Here is a 21,610-nt window from a genome sequence, read left to right on the forward strand (position 1 = left end):
TGACACTTCTCAGGATTAAGCCAATTTTCAGTGGATCAAAGAATATTACACTTCCTGATATCTCGCTGGAAACTGAGATAAACCGAGCAGAGAGGTTGTCCAGTTTATTTATCCAACATCTGTACAATGGCTAGCAGGATGCTAGTTCAGCTGGCGCCCATTTCTACTTCATGTTTTCCTCAGTTGTTACTGATGTTTACATTTGTAAAACCTCAACCTGCCTAGCTAGCTAAAAGTTGTTTACAGCCGGGTGAGTTGATGTCCTCATCCCGATGAGTGATTGCAGCTAAAAGCCACCACTGTCCAAAGGCAACCACAGAAACACCACCTAGTCTTGCAAAATAGACATAAGAGCATAAATTTTGTACAAATTCATCAGAGCAGACAGAGAGGTGACTGCAAATGTCTATGCCCACGTCCTACGCATGTTTCTCTTTAAAAAAAAAAAAAAAACATCCTCCATCTGCTATGTTTCCTCTTTTTGGGTTTCTTTTTCTTAATTTTATCAGGCTTTATTCGAGGCAGCTGTACTATCTCCTGAAGTGACAATTTGTGGTTTTGTTAATTACAATTTGTTTAACAAGATATTTCTTCAGTTTCTCTCCAGTTTTACCTGCTGGCAATGAGACCAGATGTGAGCGTGTTTGTGATGATCAGGGGAAATACGGGTATAAGACAGGGAACCATTAATTTAGCTCCTAATCAAACTTTGTGTGTGATAGTGGTCTGAGTGGCAGCCAGTGAACTGTAGGCCCTTTATATGATTGAGATTCTGAATTGCTCTTTTGTCATTTTATTAGTGATCCGAGCCATCATTTAGGTGTAATGAAACCAGTGCCTATAAAAGCCGCTGATGTCTACACGACTGCTGACTTTTGTTGGTCGTCTTGGCAGCGTTCACCACTTGGCACACAATAATGGAGCAAGTCAGGGAGAACCAACCGGGCAGGCTGGCTCGTGAAACCGTACCACATCCAGGCTTTGAATTATGGATCGGCGGTGGGAGCTAGTGGTGCTATAATCAGCGAGATGGCCAACCAAGTCAACCCTGCGGCTTTAACGACCAGACCAGCAGGTCCTGTTGATTAGAAAAGCCATCAGCCAAGAAAGGCGCCGGGGCAAGGGTGCTCCATCGCACCCCACTGCTTTTTATAGCATTTAGATAACTCCATCACACTAATTGGTTTCATGTCGCTGCATAAGCAAGCTGTTGTTTTGACTTTGGCTGATCCTTGTGAGGATATGAATATTTTAAGAGCCTTTTTTCTTAGCCACGGTGTGTAAATTCACGCTCTGACCATTTGTTTTGTCAGCTCCCGAGGTCATGTTAAACTGAGTTGCGCCCTGCGTCCAAATGAAATGTGGCTGTAGCTTGTGATGTCCATTGTGACAGGGGACAGCATGATTAAAACTGCAAAAAAATGACACCACGTTTACAGAGGCTGTCGAGCAGGAAATTGCTTTCCTTTTCACCTCATGTGGTTCTTGGGTCGGCCCTCTTGTGTCAAAACTGACGTCTTCTTTAGTGGTGGGGCAATAAATTAGTCAGGAATAAAGGGGTGATTGGTCCCAGAGGAAAGTGCAATAAGACCCAGTTTAGACCCCAGTGGAAAACCTGACCTTGACATCACTCAGCTGGACCATAGTTGAGAGATTTCTTTGTCAACTGATATTCTGATCCTTGAAATATAATTGTTAACAAGCTGAACCAGTGAACCAGTTGCTGACTTTGTGATAGAAGTTCAAGTTCAGAAAGAGGGTCTAAAGGTTACATCAAATTAACCGCCATCATGGACTCTACTCACACTGTTAAACAAATAGATAGATTGGCAAAAAGAGTAATAAATGAGCTCCCAAGTCTTCATATTAGAGTAGTAGCTGAGTGTCCCAGTGATTAATTAACATTGCCATGGTTACAGCTTGCCCACTACTTTGTTCATTAACAGCGACACCAGAAAATTTCTATTAATCTTATCGGGTTCTGTGTGTTTCCTGTATTGTGCCAGTCGTGTTTATAGAGTGGTTGCTGTGCAGCTGTCCACCGATTCACGAACAGCAAATAAGAGCGGATGAATCAAGCAGCTTCTCTGAGGCTGTTTCTGCTGATTCTGCTGATTCTGACTGCCTCATGACAGGCCCTTTCAAATCATCATAGCAGGATGGGAAGAGTGTCTGCCATTTTCATGTGTACCATTACAAAGAACATTGATCCAAGACATGTTTTTTCCTAAACTTAAACAAGAAATCCCTTTCTGTCAGAAAGCCCGTAAGTCAAACTTCTCTCAACAGCATTTTTTTTTAACTTTAACGTTACTTTAACTTTCATATAAATAGACTTGCTGCAGGTCTTAAACTCAGAGTTAAGGTAATGAAAAACAACGTAAAGAGCAGTGGAGAGAGGTGACTTCTGTGCACAAACTCTGTTGTCTTGGTGAGGTATTAAGGATTGGTGGATTTAACTGCTTCATATTTCTATTGCTAAGTGATTATAGGCCCAGGCTACAGGATGAGCACCAACAAGACTAAAAGAGAGCGCTGCCTTAGCGTGCACTGTACGCGATGTCACCATGACAACAAATTGACAATATTCCCACCACTGGAAGTGGCCATGTCTGTCAGCTCAGCTGCCTGTTCCACCAGACTGATATCTAGAGGCGCCAGATGTGCACTACATACAATACATCCTCAATATAGTCTCTCCATATGAGGTTAACAGAAAGGTGAACGTCCGTATCTGTGACAGTATTCAAAATCATCAGATTTGGATTTCTAAATACCCTTTTATACCATTATACCATGATACTACAATGCCTAAGTGTATTGGTGTGATACACACTTTTGGTTACTTTTATCAAACAAAATCTCATACTAAATACAGAAAACAAGGCCTGCAACTGATGACTATTGTCATTATCCATTAAAATTTGGTCCCGTCCCAAAGTTCCAGAGTTTTCAATATCTTGTTTTGTCTGATAAACAGATTAAATCCAAAAGATATTCATTGTATTGTCATAAAATGGTAAGAAATCAAGAATACATATTCACAGTTGAGAATCTGGAATCTGAATTTATTGCCATTTTTTTGCCTAAAAAAACTGCTCAAAGAATTGAGTGTAAAAGTAGTTGCTGAAGTTTTCTGTGGATTTAAGAATAATGAAAGCGGTTTCACTCAGTATGATAAAAATCAGGTTTTAACATTGTTAAACCATCAAACTTTGCTATCATCAGTGCATAAAGGGAGTCGCTGAATGTTGTTAGTGTAAAAGATACAACAGAGGGCGCCTCGTCTCATGCTAACACCAAGCACACTGTGTGGGAGTGTGCTGACCTCAGCTCTTGTGGTCAGTCATGCCTCCTGCTACCCTGCTTGCACAGACTTGCTTGTTGCAGAGGACATTAGATGCTGCTTTCATAGTTGCTATGTATGTATGAGCACATGTTTCCACGCAACTGAGAGAGAGAGAGAGAGAGAGAGAGAGAGAGAGAGAGAGAGAGGGAGGATGTGCGTGAGATTTAATGGTCTCCATGAGAGTGCCATGTTTCCAAATGCTCCTTAACCTGTTGTGTACACTTGACGCCAACGCTCAACAGCTGAGACTGACCCGTACTTCACCTCAGACTCTTTGTCCATCAGAAGCCTCTTAATTGAACTCAGAGGACAGTCTGCTGTGAAGGGCACATGCGCTGGCAAAATCTAATCTCAAGCAGGTTACCTGTAGTCCGCTATTGGCATCAAAACCCTGAGGCACATGCCCAGAGATCCAGTCTTATGTTGCCACACAGTGTACCGTCACCAGAGCCAGCACATTACAGTCTTATCAGAAGACATATTAGCGGTATAGAAGCTGCCCAAACAGCAGCTGCTGTGTGTGGATGCTGGGTGGAGCTGCGGAAGGTACTGTTACTCAAGACACACAGATGACAGATGGGACTAGAGGTGTTATCAACACCCTTGGCCTTTAATGATTTTCCCAAGAGCACGCACAAAACTGTGCATGGATGAGCACACTATTTGATACCTACTATGCATGCAATTATGCAAGAGCATTGTTGCATGCTCATCAGCTTTCTCAAGGAACACAGTAACACACACACACACACCATGCATATAGTAACAGGTGATGCTCACAGTGAGCCAACTAAAAATTGCATCATCCTCCTTGAACCTTCATCTACATGCATTTTTCACACCCAAACAGTGTGCTTTACACAGAAGCACATTTTTCAAACACTACTGTCACAATTCAGTGTGAATAAGTGAATAATAATAAACTTTTCTGAAAAATGGATGGTTAGATGTCCATTTTTCTCTTTTCATCAATTTTAATTTATATTTAGAAGGAGGCAGAAAGAAGGCAGAAGGTCTACAAAGTGCCCCGAAGCAGTGAAGTCAGCCATGGAGCTCTGTCAGCTTCCCAGTGAGCCAGAGCTATTGCCGCAGCTCCAATAGTTTCAGTCTATCTGATCTGTTTTCTTTTCATTTCCACATATTTGTCAGACAGAGCAAACATACAAACACACTCGCATGCACACATGCAGAAACGCACACATGCACACGTACAAGTGTGGAAAGAAAAAACTTAGCTCTGTGCGTGATGAGAAAAGAGCAGAGAAGCAGAATCACTTGACGACTGCAGCTCGTTCAAAAATTACAGTTTTATTATTAAAGAAAGAGTAAAGAACCGCAAATAGTACCGCTGGGTACTAGTACCGAATGTGAGCTACCAGGACCTGCACTGGGATTAGTCCAGATGTGAACAGTACACAACCCTAGTGGCAATCCACTTGTAACCCCCATAATATGTACTGCACATAAGAAGTACAATCTGATATAAGCCTATAAAATATAAAACAGCCTTAGTTCTCTCCCTCTTGTGTATTCTCTGTGCGTCTGTTCTCTGTACCATCACACATCTGACAGTGGGCTCTTGCAACACATGCTGGCACTTTACTCTGTCTGGCTGCTACCGTTACAATCTGCCGTGGAGTTGCATTTGAGGAAGACAGTGACTGTTTTTACATGCACAGTAATATTCCTCTGTTATTTAGAATATGACAATAATCTGCGTTTACTACGGTCATGTAAACAGCACATTCTGTTTGGATATTCAGAATCAGGTCATCTTCTGAATCAAGCATTTTCCGATTTAGACATATGGGATATGCTGATATTATTTGGGTTTAAGGAACATTATTTGGACATGTATATAGCAAATTTAGAGTATGTCACAATTGGGTTTTTTTCTGCAGTTTGAGAGCCACATCTTCTTGTCTGTTCATGTGTGAGTTGCCATGAATGTGTTATACACCAACCAACAGTTTTGCAAGGCCAATGTCAAAATGCATGCCCCCGAAAAAGCCTTCATTTCTGGTTGGAAGGAGAAACATGCCTATTTTGAAACATTATGAACACAAATATCACACGAAGGTTGTTGAAGGAGTTAAAAAGGGAGACTATGCTGACATGGTCAAAAGTACGCAGCCAGTGGGAAACTTTGGAAAAGTCCTATTTTGAGACACAAGTGAGTCCAACTTTTCCTTGATTTCATATTTTAACATGATAAATGACATGTTAGGGCTCATTAATGAGGGTATGCACAATTGCATGAAAACAGGAGTATTAGTGGAATATTCATTTTTCATTAAGCCTGGTAAACGGCTTAGTAGGAATATTGTCTTTTTTACAGAATAAGGGAAAAAACTGGAGTATTTTGTGCATGTAAATAAGTCAGTGGCAAATACGGCTAAAAGACACAAGAAACTCTATGTCCTCTAATGACAAAAGCTCCATGTGGTGCACTGTATGGGATGATGATGACAGGAGTACTGCAAAACCCTATCCTAATGTGGACACTGTTTTCAGTGAATCCACCTTAGTGTGACTGTGGTCATCTGTCACATCCTGCTCAAAAGACTCACCGCTCTGTCTCTTTGCCTTTAAAAAAAAAAAAAAACAACCAAGAAGTAATTCTTCTGACTATACTCATTCTGGTTGTGGAGGTCATCAGATTGTCTGAGACTAAGTGGCTTAAGTGCCTCTAACCTTAAGTGCCTCTGATACTTAGAGAAGTACTGCCTTGTTCACTATATCTTTCCTGTGAAATGTGATCAGAACTCGTACGTCATTGCTGCTGGACGACATGCACAGAAAAGTTAGAGGAGAAGCAGGAAGTTAAGAGAATGAGGAAAAAGAAGATGAGGAGGGAGGAGTGGAGTTGCGGCATCTGCTGTACATCTCTTCGCCTCACGTGCTGTCCTTGTCTCTCGTGCACTATTTGTCCTCATCTTACCCACATGCCATAGAAGAGCATAAACTATTCCAGGAAAAGCTGCATGAAAAGACATATTTCAAGCCCAGTAAATGAGTAAACTCGAAGGACAGACAAGTGTTGCCTCATCTCTCCCGCCGCTCCATCTTTCCTCTTGCTCCCTATCTCTCCTCTTGAATTTCAATTGAGGGGCTTCAAAGTGAGCGGCTCAGTGGTTGAGGTGGTCATCAAAAAGCCGGGTGATTCAGCGTTTCAGGCCTCAGAGGGCTCTCCAGGCCCGCTGCTGAACAGAGCTGGTCAGCTAAAAAACCTGGCAAACTCCCAGCTGCCCCATTGTCGCATCCGAAATAAACTCAGGGGTTGTTTTCTTTATTCTTATTGACTTTTCTGCCAATTGCATAGCTGGAGCTTCAAATCTACAACTCTGAGAGGGGATTGATTTTCCTCTAGCGATGGACAGCCTGTCAAGCCAATTGCACCCGCTCTGATTCAACTATTTGTCAACAGCATTATGATATTTTGTTTTGACGTCATGCTGTGTTGCTTCTGTTCAGACTTTGTCCCCGAAATCTTCTTTTAGAGAGCTGTGATTTACCGCCTATTGTGGGCTAGGCTTTGTCAAACAGCACAATTGGAACAATTGAGCATCTCAATCTCTGTGTACACATACAGTGTGAATACTGTTCACACTGTCACATGCACAAAACAAACATATTCTTAGCAATCACAACCTGCCGCTGGTCCCTCTCCTCCAGATGCTACAGTATGAAGGTCCTTGACACGTGGGCTGATGGTTGGTCATTATGTTCTGTGAGTATGACAGATGGCTTGAGTGGGTGCCCATTTGCATACATACTATGAAGTGTCCCTGATTTAAATGGAGGCTGTTTTTGTCACAAGGACAGCCTGTCATACATCGCAGCAGATCAGCAGCTTTCATTGACATTTCCATTTTTTTAATAACATTTCTTTTAATCATTGGTAATTAAATATTGAAAGAGGAAATGCTGACTGTAAATTAGAGAAGCACACAGTTTACTCCAAAGTTTGGTGTCTAAATGCCCTATCTGGGGGAAAAAAAGACAAAAAATGTTGCGAACCACTCCAATAGATAGGAATGGGAATTTTAAAAGATTTTACTGGTACAGTAAACTCTATGTGGCTGCCACTGTGTGAATTTCACCTTTGACCACTACATTCTATTGTTTAGTCCAAGTGGACGTTCATGCCATATTTGCAGAAACTCCCTCAGGGTATTCTGAAGATATTGCACTCAAGAGAATTTCACAGATGAGATCACAGTGACCTTGACCATTGACCACCAAATCCCATCCAGTTTGACCATGATTAAAACTGCATGTTTGTGTCAAATTCAAAGAAACTCCCTCAAGGTGCTCTTGAGATAAAATGTCGAAGAGAATAAGACAGATGCAAAGTCATTGTGATCCTGACCTTTGACCATCAAAATCTTGGCAGTCCATCATTTTGTCCAGATGAACAGCTGTGCCAAATCTTAAGAAACTCCATCAAGGTATTCTTAAGATATCATGGTAACAAAAATGACACCAGTGCAATGCAAGGTCACAGTCACCTTGACCTTTTTCCACCAAAAACTAGGCGTTCTTCAGATATCGCATTCACAAGAATGACAAAGATTAGGTCACAGTGACCTTGACCTTTGACTTATGACCACAAAAATCTAATCACTTCAACGTTGCGTGAATGTTTGCGCCAAATTTGAAGGAATTCCCGCAAGGTGTTCTTGAAATATCATGTTCACGAGATTGGGACGGGATGACAACCCATAAACATGCCTTCGGCCACGGCTATCACCAGAGCAGAGGCAAAGAACATGCCGGCATTGATAAAAGGAATCTATAAGCTTGGAGGCTTATGGTTCCAAAGGATTGGACAATTTGGTACCAGTTCTCAGTACCTATCCCGAGCAATACATAAACCTGCTGAAAGCTCACAATTGACTTATAATTTGCTAAGCTGATAGCTACGACTGTCTGATGTCTTTACATTTTATGGTGTTCACCACATGCAACATGTTTCACCAGAAACAGACATCTGTAACCGACAGAGAACCATCTGGATTTTGTATTAGCGAGCCCTGACAGCTGATGCTCCGGCTGTGCGGCGTACCTATGGTACCATTTCCCCTTTGGAGCTATAATTATAGCATAAATTATAATCCAAACAAACATGGAATGATAACAGCAGCTCTCAGTGAAACTATGAATTTCTGTTCTGAGCTGTCCAATCCCAGCGTAATTCAGTCGGTTCAGTTATTTTATGTCAGTAACATAACAACTGTCCTTTTGATCATCTACTTTTGCAGTTTTTTCAAGATGAACCTCTTTCATGGGATTGACAGCAGATTCGCTCATTAGCTCAGCTTTCCGCTGTGATTGACAAGAGACATGTCATCAAGATAATTGGCTGCTCAATACAGGCTTGAAGACTTAACACCCTTTTTTTATTCTCTCATCTCTCTCTCCTGTCTTTGCCCTCCTCTTCATCATTAGATGGTGGTTTTGATGGACCCCATGGAGGACCCGGACGACATCCTGCGTGCCAACCGCTCCAGGGAGAAAACGTACATGTTTGACGTGGCGTTCGACTTTTCAGCCAGTCAGGTCAGTTAAAGTTAAAGTTCGGATAAAACAAAAACTTAATCAAATCTAAACAAATGTGCCACTGCACTAAATATGTACTTGAACCCCTTTTTTCCTCTCTTTCTGTACAGGAGGAGGTGTACCGGGCTACAACTAAAGGGCTGATTGAGGGCCTTATATCAGGCTACAATGCCACCGTCTTTGCCTACGGACCAACAGGTTTGTGTGTGTGTGTATGTGTGTGTGTGTGTGTGTGTGTGTGTGCTGCACAGAAACCACAAAGTTAACTGAGCACTCTGAATGGATGTGTATCATGCCTCAATGACGTGATAACTTTCTGGTGCATGATCTCTGGTCAGCCTCTCTCTGAGTCAGTTAACCTGCACACTCTCAGGCACAGAATGAGACATATTATTCACCTCTGTTTTGGTTTTTTAATTTTAGTGCCGTTCAGAAAACTCACAGTCACGGTACTTTACTGCCCATATTTGCAGCGGGTAGGAACAGATTGTCAAAGACTAGTTGGTAACTATTGCTCCGTCAAGTTATTCATCTGCCTTCCATCTGTCTGTCCATCTGTCTCTGAGCTTCACAGCTCTTTGTCTCCACTCGTGAGGGAAGTAAACACGGCTGTTAGTGTGTGTGTTTATGTGTTTGCTTGTACCATGTCCAACTGTGTGGTCAGGGCAGCCAAGGACAAATTAAGACAGCACACCTTGAACTGAATACTGAGGACACAGTAAATACTTTTAGCTTTAGCATTTAGCTTTCAGGGGATGGTTTGGTCTGGAATATACTGTCGGATTTACCTTTGGTGTATAATTTTTAAATACTATGGGTGTTTTTGTATGTTTTTAGATAGCAAATACTGATCAGAGCAGCTTTGATAATAATCAAATATGACACAAGCCATTAATGTGTCAAAAAATTTAAGATATCTAAAACAAATAAAAAAGTCTAATGAGTAAAAGCAAATCAATACCATCGTAACCACCGTACCACCGTACCATGAAAAGTATTAGTCAACAAACAATGTCATGTACAGCTTAAAAATCCAAAGCTGTCCCCAAGACAAGACTGAGTCAATATGTGTTTGATTCGAGATGGAAAGTAATTTGGTTGCAGCTGCACCAACAATACTACATGAAAACACAATGTTCCCACAACTCTGGACAAATAATCTAATAATCCCACCTGCAACAGCTCTCAGATTCTGCACAGTGACAATGTTAAAAGTCGTCCCCTTCTGTTTTCAGGTTGTGGAAAGACATACACCATGTTGGGGACAGACAAGGAGCCCGGCATCTATGTTCGAACGCTGAACGACCTGTTCCGTGCCATCGAGGAGACCAGTGACGACATGCTCTACAGTGTCTCCATGTCCTATCTGGAGGTCAGAATTCCTCTCTCCACATCTTATCTCTGGATATATATTCTCATCACGAGCTCACAGACTCATCTCCTTAAAGTAACAGTGATGACACATTTCCTAATTACCCTGAAGTGGGGCTCCAAATGTTTTAGCTAGTCACTTGATTGCTCACTCAAAGTTTAAAGATTTCTTCTCATTCGATTTGTCTTTATCTGTGTCTATTTCTTTCAACATCACAACAAGAACTGTTTTCTTTGCTTGTCATCTGTTCACACTGATAAGATCTGAGGTTGTTAGCTAATGCCAACTGCAGGCAGATACAGCTGGTGTCTTTTTACTTCTCCCTGGCATTTGTTTCACATCTGAAATGAGCTGAGCATCCACAGCCCTGCAGAGAAGCCCAGACGCAGATGAGCATGTTGATTCCACACTGGTATACGGGTGTTTTTAAATGCCTTGTCATTTCTTTTATAGCTTGTCTTGATGCGTTTTTTATGTCGTATGTAAATCAGTTTGAATTGCTTTTTGAATTGTTGTTAAGAGCTGCTGCACATCCACATGCATGGCCTCCCCTTGCCTTGTTAAAACAGTTAAGGCTGTCTGTTTTTTTGTGCTTCTCTCTTCTTCTACAGACGAAAGATCACAAGCTAAAAACACCTCTGCCTCAAACATTTTCTCAATTTGAATTCCTGGCAGATGTAACAGTAGCTTGTTTTGTTTGGTTTGTCTCCATTATATTCTTAGGAATACAAATACAGATGATTTTCTGACTGTTTTCTCTCATACTGACAGTGAAAAGAACCTTTGTGCCGTTGATTAGCTGGGTATCGGCTGCAGTGTTTACATTGTGTTTAGGGGGCATCCTTTTTCACAAATATATGATGAAATGAGGCAGTGTGAGGCGATGCAAAGCTTTTAATCACTCAGACTTTGTCAGCACGACTTCTTTCAGGTCAGCTTAATGTGCCAAGGCCTTTAGATGGAGTTTTTTAGCACAGGGGCATGAATAGAAACTTGATGAAGACTTTACAAGCCGCCAGCAGTAATGATGCTACAAGACTTTAAAGCTGAGGTAAGCAGAAATTTTGAAAAGGCATAAAAAAAAGCACAATTTGAAAATACACCACCCTACTGCAGTTCTCCCCTCTCTATCCTACGCCCCTCTCATGAGAGCCACGGGTATATGCACACATTTCACACAGTAACCTAGTGTTTCCGATACGGGCCCCTGCTTGCCCTCCTTTCTCTTTCTATTTACCAGACAACAAATGAAACAAGAATTAGCAAGCTAGCACCACACACTCCCTCTGCCTTGCTCTCCACCGCGGTGGACTGCTCTCCCGGGAGGTGAGTAAAAAAGGAGGGTCAAAAAGAAACCTGGTCTGCAGTTTCTGAAAGGCTCAATGGCTGGCGCATTATCGTAGAACAATAGACCATAAACAAATGGTCTATATGAAAATGTTTTATTGGATATTGGCAACCATCAATATCAACAACAAATTAGAAAGGTATTAAGTAAAAAAATATAAAAGAAAATGTTATAACATAAATTATCAAGAAATATATTTTCTTAAAATCTCCAATACAGATAGCAGAACTGTTAACGTCAGGGCTTATCAGTCCTCCGGGCTTAACTAATTCAATACCAGGATCCATTTAATATTAGGTACATAATGTATGAGGTTATATATACTTGTGACTGCCTTGCCTTAGAACAAATGTAGATATCCTTGTTTGTTTATCTTCTTTACACGCCACAGTTCAATCCAACGGAGACACTTTGCTCTGTTGATATGAGGTTTAGGGAACGGGATAAAATACACTCCATTCTCCAGCCTCTCAGAATACCTCCTTTCAGTGCTGCATTTACCCCATGCACACTGTTTGAACATTTTTAAAGTTATAACTGCATACATTTAAATAAAGGAAAATCAAAATTCTATGGAGGTCTATAAGCAGGACGTGCAAGTGCATTGTGTATATGTACAAAATGTGATTGGCTTGTGGTGTTCAAACAATAGGTCAACAGGAGCGCCCTCTCTCTAAAATGACGTCTGATTGGCCAAAGTCTCCTGACATGGCAAGATTTTCTAAAGACTGTAAAAAGAGCAAAGAGGAGGTTCAGAAATCTAGTTTTCCCTCAGACCGCTTACAATTACTCTAAATTACAATTACAATAATTATTTTACAATTACAATCACAATTACAATTTACTCTAAATTAAAATTAGGATTTTTGTCAAATAACACCGAAACTCAACTGCCTACTTCAGCTTTAAAGACAGAGGATGTTTGTCTCATTATCTGTTACTTCAAAAACTACTAAAGCTTGAAGAAAATCTATAAAACACTAAAGGAAATAAGAGATAAGATACTGTAGGTGCGGGGTAGCTTTGGTTGCACAGGAGCCGGCAGTTCTCTTAGGTGTGGAGTGATCAGCGCTCCTGTTGGCTGAGTGATTAACTCGTCTTTGTCGCTGGATGATGAACCACAGATAAGACGGCAGGCTGATGATGGCGGGTTCTCTGTGTGCCTGCTGGCTGTGGTTCCAAACCTCATTACTGAGAAGCAGGTACAGCTCAGACTGTGTGTTTAATGACAAAGACCTTCATGGTGCCCGATTTAATGAAGCTGGTTCACCTGACTCTGATCGCAATAACTGAGCCTCACCCGTGTGACTTAGTGTTTCAAATATGAGAGGTAACTTTATGCTTTTCTGGACTTTGGTCAGATTGAAGTTTGGAGAGTTGTATAGAGGTTTCTTAAGCTTATATAGCTCTGAATGAAGTTGTCCTTTTCAAATTATCTATATGCACTTTCACCTCGCACGTAGCAGCTATTTGCTTTTTGCGTTACAGGGAATGTTATATTTTTTAAATGATTTTAAGTGAATGATTTGTCCATCGCAGTTTTGCTCCTGTAAGTTGTTCTGAAAAATGGCAACATGAATAAAAAGCAGTATGAGTCAGATCTGTAAAAAAAAATGTTCTAGGTGTCTGGAAATAAAATGAGAAATGAGTGAAAAGTGCTGGAAGAGAAAGAAAAGAATAAAGACAGACAGAAAGAGGGAGATGATGACTATAGCCTCGTATAAAAAAAAGCGAAATATGAAAAGAGCATTAGCCTTTCACTGAAAATGAAAATGGCACAATATAAGCACTTGCTGGGGACACATTTTGTCTACTGGGAGGAGGGTTTGCATCAGACACTAAAATTACATTTTGTATTTTTGGTGCCAGACGCTGTCATTAAGTCCGATGATTGACAATGTTTTTTGAAGCTCGGCTCTTTAGTAGCTCTTTGGGTGGGTGGAAATCAAAATGTTCCTATTAAAATGCCAATCATAGAGGCTGTTCTGAACTGTATTGAACTCCTCGGGATGAGTCCTGACACAAGGCTGTGTGCGACGTGTGTGTTTGCTGTTTCCAGGGAGCAATCTGTTGCCACCGCTGCCCCGCCACAAAGAGGTTAAACGCCATTTTACAGCCTGACTGAGCGATGTGCACACATCTGCTCCTTTTCTTGTTCAGATCACACCCTCTTTCACACGTGCAATCTCTAAAACACATGCACCGAAACACACACAGTGAATGCAAATAAATATACTGTCGAGACAAAAAAGGCACATTCAGTTATTTTTAACCACTCACGTGCTCACAGCGCTCCCTCCCACGTTTTCTTTTATGTTTACGCTGTTTTATTTTCTCCAGCTCTTACCGCATTAAGAAACCTCAATGGAAGGAAAAAGCTTTTAAAGTCAGTCCACCATATTGATCCAGACTGAAACACACATAAAATTAGGTACGGAAACTTATGTCCTGCTCAGGATGAGTTGTAATAACTTTGGTGATCTTCTTAAGTGACACTTCAGAACAAGGTTTAGGATAAATAACGAACTTTCTGGTGGTTTGGACAGTTCAACACTTTGAGCACCATGAGCCAAGCGCCATCTAGTTTGATTATATTGGAGAAAAGTCAGAAATCTCTACTGCCAATATCTCCAACACTCGGCAACTCACACCACAACAATCTAAGACTGGCAACAGGTTTGGGGAAAAAATGTGTTTTTGATTTTTGTCTCTTTTCTGTCTTTTGACTTTTTTATCTTAAGCCACCACTGACTAGCACCGTTTTTATCCTTTGAGGGGAAACATAAGTTTGTTTTTATTCATGTATGGAAGTGCAAAATGAAGAAAATCTGAATCTGAAGAAAAATCTGGGGTTTTTAATTTTATTTTGTATAATATTTTGGTTTTTAACCACCTTCAAAATGAACAACTTCCCCTTTGGCCAGCAACTTCGTCATGTTAATATTGTCTTTTTGAGCATGTTAGCACGCTGACGTCTGCATTTTGCTCAAAGCCCCACTGTGCCTAATTACAGAGCTTCCTGCGTAGCTGCAGACTCTTACTCTTATTTAAACTTCAGCAAAATTGAAAGAGTACAAATGGAAAAAATAATAGTACAAATATCCAACTGTCAGTGTCAGTAAAAGCACTCCCCTCTCAGAGGTTGTGGCCGGGGTCTGCTTGACAAATAAAAACTGTCCTCACGGCTCCGACCTCCCGGTTGTTTGTCACCCAGTGGTCACTTTCCAGGATGTCACTTCCTGCACTGAGCTCTGATGTGGGCTGAGGGGCTTTCACTGCGCCATCGCTCAATTCAGAGAAGTCACCTGAATTAACTTTGAGCAAAAGAAGAGCACAGACGCCGGCTGATGACAGCCTGCCACCCAACAAGCTGCGGTTTCTAAATGACAGGTTGCTGAAAATATAGCACTTGATGTTTTTGTAGCAGGTTTGAGTCTGAAAGAGAGCTGAAAGCCTGAATGGAGCCTTTTCAGAGGACATAAACAACCTCTACTTGATTCAGGTCTATAATGCAAAGGATGTCAAAGGAATAGATCAACTTTTACATTCATCTGACTTGCACTGTATGTGTCTATGCTTTACTGAGACATCTCTTTACTATGAATGTCTTTATTGCAGGTGCATTCAGCTGACGATTTTATATTTGTGTCTTTTTAGATCTACAATGAGATGATCCGTGACCTGCTGAACCCATCCTCAGGCTTTTTGGACCTGAGAGAAGACTCCAAAGGAGTGATTCAGGTTGCTGGCATCACGGAGGTGTCTACCATCAACGCACAAGAGGTTAGACAAGCTACCTAAGTGTGCTTGACGGGACTTCCCATCTGTCTCAATCTAAACATCCTGCTCGCATCCAGTGCGACACATGACAGGCAGCTCTGCCTTTGTCCTTCCAGATCATGGAGTTGCTCATGAAGGGCAACAAGCAGCGCACCCAGGAGCCAACAGCAGCCAACCAGACGTCGTCTCGCTCCCACGCTGTGCTGCAGGTGGCCGTCAAGCAGCAGAGCCGGAGTCGGGACGTGCTGCAGGAGGTCCGCTTTGCACGCCTCTTCATGATCGACCTTGCCGGCTCTGAACGGGCAGCACAGGTGCGTGTGCATATGCTCACTCATGTCTGAGTGGCTGAAATGATTGGTAGTTGTACAGGTGGATAATATATTTTAGGTGGGTGCATTCACTTTTCAACTACTTTTCCACTAAAGTTGGAGGACTTGGCTCATGTGCCTGTTACATACACGGCTTATTTAAGCCTGTATGGACACATTACACATGTATAACCGTAAGCATCTGCTCTGAGTATCTGGACTCAGCTGCAGTCTGCTCACTGGGCACAGAATCTTTACAACAGTCCAGAGGACTGAGGTTCCCATAAACCTCAGGACGCTTTAATAAAAGCCTCTTTATTTCTGCCATTACGGCCGCTATGCAGTTTAATAAAGTGACACGCCAACCTTTTGGTAAATGGGATCAGGCTATAGTGCAAGGAAACACTTTGAAAGTTAAAACAATGATTTGTAGAGGTGGAGAGTACTTGTTTTTAACTTGAATGTTTCTCTTCATGCAACCTCGTATTTCCACGCCACTCCTATCGGTACTATCAATCAATCAATCAGACTTTATTTGAATAGCACTTTCATACAAACAGACTGTAACACAAAGTGCTTTATACAGTAAAACCAGAATCCCTACCCCACCCCCGATCTACAGCACTGATCAATTATAAACATTCATTCTTTTGCTGCATTGCCTTTTTCTTACTGAAAATATTTTTAGAAGCATACTTTAGTGCACTTTTAAACTGTATTGCAAGAGTTTGTAAACAGGAAGTTTTCTCTGGTATCTGTGCCATTCTGCAATTTTATATTAAAAAACATCTTTCCAGCAGTGAAATGCTCCCTTCACTAAAGAAGCCACTAGCGGTTGGTCTGTTTGTTGCATAGCAAAGTCTCAAAGAGTTAATTTATCAAAACAGTTCAGTTTTATGGATAACACTGTGATCAATGTCCTTCTAAGGAGTTCATTATTGAGCCGAGGTGCCAGTATGTCTGTAATATCTGTAAACCAACACGACTGTAATGATTATTTTATCACGTTCCTTTTCTCTCTCTCTGTATGATATAGATTCCAGATAAGATCAAATAAAATCATATAAGGATTAAAAAATATATATATATATAATACATTTTTAATTGACTTTACAAGTGGCATTCAAACAGGAGGATAAAATGAAAAGAAAATGAAATAAAATCACATTCTGTGTGTAGAGAGTTATGTAAAAAAAAAAAAACCATCTCATTTACAAAGAAAAGAAATACAGAAAAAGAAGAGAAGCATATTAATAAACAGACTATTGTAGATGATAGGCCCTTTCTTAACTGGCTGTGCAGTAAATCGATTTGTCAGTGTCATGCTGTTTGCTGCTCTGCTGAGAGTTTGTCCCTCGTGTCACAGTCGATACTTGTGTGGAGACGAGGCTGGGCCGTATTGTCAGGCAGGAAGAGAACACTCTCCGTGAGCCGAGACATTTTCTGGGTTTTATTATCACTTTGACCTTCTCTCTTTTAAAGCAGTCAAGTGAGGATGTTGAAAAGTTTTTGTTCAGTTTGTTGTCGGCAGTTTTTCAAGTCAAGTGTGCTTTTGTCGGGTCGGATAAATGGCTTGTCATGTATGAAATGTTAACACTTTCATGTCGCTGCCCAAAACCAGAACAACATGCAAACAGTCAGTGAGCGAGAGCACTTGCTTACCATGGAGACCGTTTGAGAGGCTCGCAGCCAAAGTATTGATGAACAGCACACATGTGGCCTCCATTAGGATCTAAGCAGAGCACAGAGATGTTTATCACTTGAAGCAACAGGGAACATTTTCTCTGGAGTGTGTGTGGTTAGTAGAGGCTGAGGCAGTAGTGCCATCTACTGGGCAAGAAAGGAAAACATGACAACTACTCTCAAACAGGTCAGGGTGCCCTGATGGCTGAGGGGTTTAAAGCTGCTGAACATTAAGTTCATTTCCTAAGTAGCCCCCTAATAGCCTGTTAGGGCCTCTATCTGTACTATCCGAGTACCTGGTTCAAGTCTTGCTGGCAACCTTTGTTACATGTTATTTCCCATCTCGTGATAAAAGCATAATATGCCCCAAAATTAGTTTAGAAAGAGGTTGTTCTCATTCGCATCTTTCTATCTGTCCATTAGACTCAGAATCGGGGTCAGCGCTTGAAAGAGGGGGCCCACATCAACCGCTCCCTCCTGGCTTTGGGCAACTGCATCAACGCCCTGAGCGACAAAAACGGCAACAAGTACGTCAACTACAGAGACAGCAAGCTGACTCGACTACTGAAGGTACAGCATTTCAATTTATAAGAGACCAACTCCAGCTGTACTCTGTGTTTGAACTGTATTTTGTGATTCAGACTTTATTCACGTGTTCTTTTCCTTCTTTGATCAACAGGACTCTTTGGGCGGGAACAGCCGAACGGTCATGATAGCTCATATAAGCCCCGCCTCTGTGGCTTTTGAAGAGTCCCGTAACACGCTGACATACGCTGACCGTGCCAAAAGCATTCGAACACGGGTGAGCAACAAAGCAAAACTAGATGTTTTTGTTGTTGCTGTTGAAATCACTTTATAAACACAGCTTTACTTCCATCCAAGATCCAAATTAAGTTACTTAAAGTAACTTAAAGTATTATTTTCTTTGCCTTCCTCGTCTCTGTGTGCTTCAGGTAAAGAAGAACCTGATAAATGTGTCATACCACATTGCTCAGTACACCAACATCATCTCAGACCTGCGCTGCGAGATCCAGCGGCTCAAGAAGAAGATCGCAGACCAGGCGAGCCGCCAGCACAACTCAGACCGGGCTGACATCCGCCATGTCCAGGGTAAAGTCTCGTCCACACTGAGTCCTCAACTACATGAACAATGTCTGCCACATAGAGCTGTTTTCTAATATTTATGTTTGACACTGCTTGTTTATGACTCTTAATTTTCTCCTCTTGTAGCGGAGGTCCAGGCTCACTCCAGCCACCAGAGTCGGGCGGAGATGGACCAGCTGAGGGAGCAGCTCCTGGATGCTTTCCGCCAACAGATGGAGATCAGGAGGAGCCTGATGGAGCTGGAAAACAGCAACATGGAGATCCAGATCGACACCTCCAAACACCTGCTAACCATCGCGGAGTCAGTGTTTAGGATTTATATTTCTTAGTCTGTGTGCCTCATCCAGTATTTACTACACCAGCACTGATCAACAGAAGACCAGAAAATGACCAGACATATCATTATTTCTGGCATTTAAAATGTTTGTGTTTTTTTCTCCTAGTTGGGAGCAGGAGCGGAGCAGACGCAGGAGGAAGTGGCGGGCCGAGAGGAGGAAGGAAAGTGTCAATAAGGACGACAGCGAGAAGGACTCTGATTCCCCAGAGTCTCCTCCAGACAGCACAGAGACCCAGCAGGTGGCGATGGCCCGAGAAACCCTGGTTACGCTCATGGCCGAACAGAAAAAGATCCACAAACAGAAGGTGGGAATCTCGTTCTCTTTTTGTTTGTTTGTGTAGAATATAGAAACTAACCACTTGCTGTGATTTAACATCTCTTTACACATTTTTCATCCTCAAGGCGTTGCTCGAGCGGCGATTTCTGGAGCTTCGGGATCGGGCGCGGCGCCTGGAGGAGCTGCTGCCTCGGCGAGTGAGCTCAGAGGAGCAGCGCGAGGTCCTGTGCCTCCTCTGCAAAGTGCACGAGCTGGAGATCGAGAACGCAGAGATGCAGTCACACGCGCTGCTCAAGGACAACGTCATCCGGCACAAGAACTTTGTGGTGCAGCGCTTCGAGCAGCACAGACATCTGTGTGACGAGATCATACAGCAGCAGAGACAGTTCATCGACGGTGAGTCCGTCAGCGTCAAAAACTAGTTGACAAGCCAAGATTTTATTTGCTGTTCTGTTCAGTGCTGTGTAGATCATTCCCACAAGTCTGGTTTAGAGCTGCAACCATTTGATAAATTAAATAATTAGTCTTTGATAACAGTTAATTGAATATTTGGGGGTTTTCAACTGTTGGTTGGCCAAAACAAGACATTTGTTGATGTTGCAATGATGTTTTATAGTCCAAACAATCAGTTAAGAAAATAATTTGAAGATAGGCACCATAGATTTATGATTTACTGAATAATCTGTGTCCCTGTGTGTTTCAGACCACAGTCTGTTAGTCCCTCCTCACCTCCAGGAGCTGTACGAGATGTACATGAGGGAGCTGGATGAGAGGAAGCTGGACAGAGCCATGGCCCTGGATAAAGTGACCACCAGACACACCATCAAGGTTACTCCTGCATGACTTATAACGTTTAAAAACAGATTTAGGCCTGTCACAATAACTACTTTTGTTAGGCAGTACATTCAAGAAATTATTGCGATAAATGAAATTAATAAGGATTATTAAAAACTAACAATAAAGGTGATCTGCATGAATATTGATACTATGAATTCATAATCATTTCCAGGAGGGCTCTCTACCCAAAATCACCCTGCCCGGTCAGGGTCGAGACAACATTCAGGACATGGACTCAGACCAGGAGAGCGTACGCAACGTGTGCTCTGATAACAGACGAGGCCAAGCCAAAATCCGAAGACACACTCTGCCCCCCATCCTGCCTGAGCCTGAGCTGTAAGAGGACGTCTTCTTCATATTTTTGGGATTTATAAAACATTTGCATTAATAATAACATCAGGAATCACTATACCTACTTATCCCAAAAACCATATCTCTCTCTCTCTCTCTGCCCGTGTCAGCGATAATAACAGGGTTTTTAAAAGCAGCCCTCATGCCAGGCAAATGAAAAACTCGGCTGTGGTGACCCCGCCTCCCATCCACATCAACGGGAAGGGCAACCGAGAGGTGAGAACATTTATAATAAGCCGTATTTTCCCCGATTCATTCCATTTCAATAGCTATCCCTGAGAGCTGCCTTGTGCTGTGAATTAATCCGGTCTAGACAGGTGCTGCTTTCACTTCAAGCCAAACGGCTTCCTGTTTGAAATAAACTCACACAGATATTTCACTCTGGTAGAACATTTTCATTCTCAACCCCACACACCTCCACAAAAGAAACTCTAACACAAGCTGTCGTGAGTATTCACTTTCAGCTCTCGGATCTGGGGCTCTTTGCTCAGCTCTCGGTGTTGAAATGTGCAGAGCAGCACTCCATCTTTGTTCCCAGCTTGAAATAACATTACCTCCATCTAATTTTCTGGCAATGCAAATGTCTCAGGAGGAGTGTGACTCACAGACGAGAGGAAGCGAGAAGAGTTATGAGAATCCAAATGCCCTAAGTAAAAATTTCATTTTGAAGAGGCGCAGAATTGATTTCAGATGGCACTCGGTCTGATCTCTGCTGGAAGGACCGCAGTGAACGTGTGGCACTCTGCATCTGGTGTTTGCAGCTGCAGCCGCTGGTTCCTGAGAGCTCCCTGAGCTACAGCCATCTCAGCCACAGCGTCAGCAGCCACCTGGACTCTTCCCCCGAGAGCAGCGAGGCCGGGGCCGAAATCCCACTCTCACGAACTGGTAAGATGTAAAACCAGCGCTACTACTGACCCTAAAAAGGCTTTCAATTAATTCATCTAAAAATAATGCCTTAATTGGAATTAAAATAAACCAATCTGTCAAAAGTCGGTTTGAAAGTTGGATTTTATAATTTCTTTTTTCTCGTTTTCTCCACTGCTGGCAGTCTTGGCCAGGTCTCCTTTGAACAAGAGATTCTTAATGTCGATGGGACCAGCCGGGTTAAATATAGTAAAATACATTTATGCAAAGCTCGGCATGATGGGAATTACACGTGCAGAGCTAAAAACAGAAAATCGCCAAGAAACCCCACCAACAACACCTTGTCACTGGAACTAAAACAAAAAAGAATTTTATAATCCAAAACATGTTTGGGCAACATATATGTCAGTTCATGTTTTCTTTTTTGCTTGTTTTTTT

At 42.0% G+C, this 21,610-nt stretch overlaps 1 protein-coding gene across 1 annotated transcript in view; it reads left to right on the forward strand.

Annotated features, from left to right (window-relative positions):
• Nucleotides 1-21,610, forward strand: part of kif19 (kinesin family member 19) — a 46,207-nt gene that overhangs the window by 21,653 nt on the left and 2,944 nt on the right. The window contains exons 3-17 of the mRNA XM_042508271.1: nucleotides 8,801-8,911; nucleotides 9,022-9,109; nucleotides 10,147-10,283; nucleotides 15,289-15,414; nucleotides 15,528-15,722; nucleotides 17,826-17,972; nucleotides 18,082-18,204; nucleotides 18,356-18,512; nucleotides 18,633-18,807; nucleotides 18,950-19,148; nucleotides 19,246-19,516; nucleotides 19,824-19,948; nucleotides 20,130-20,293; nucleotides 20,419-20,524; nucleotides 21,070-21,193. Coding sequence (XP_042364205.1) covers nucleotides 8,801-8,911; nucleotides 9,022-9,109; nucleotides 10,147-10,283; nucleotides 15,289-15,414; nucleotides 15,528-15,722; nucleotides 17,826-17,972; nucleotides 18,082-18,204; nucleotides 18,356-18,512; nucleotides 18,633-18,807; nucleotides 18,950-19,148; nucleotides 19,246-19,516; nucleotides 19,824-19,948; nucleotides 20,130-20,293; nucleotides 20,419-20,524; nucleotides 21,070-21,193 — 2,248 coding nt within the window. The remainder of the gene's footprint in view (nucleotides 1-8,800; nucleotides 8,912-9,021; nucleotides 9,110-10,146; nucleotides 10,284-15,288; nucleotides 15,415-15,527; nucleotides 15,723-17,825; nucleotides 17,973-18,081; nucleotides 18,205-18,355; nucleotides 18,513-18,632; nucleotides 18,808-18,949; nucleotides 19,149-19,245; nucleotides 19,517-19,823; nucleotides 19,949-20,129; nucleotides 20,294-20,418; nucleotides 20,525-21,069; nucleotides 21,194-21,610) is intronic.

Source organism: Plectropomus leopardus, chromosome 19 (assembly GCF_008729295.1).
Source record: "Plectropomus leopardus isolate mb chromosome 19, YSFRI_Pleo_2.0, whole genome shotgun sequence".
NCBI lineage: Eukaryota > Metazoa > Chordata > Actinopteri > Perciformes > Serranidae > Plectropomus > Plectropomus leopardus.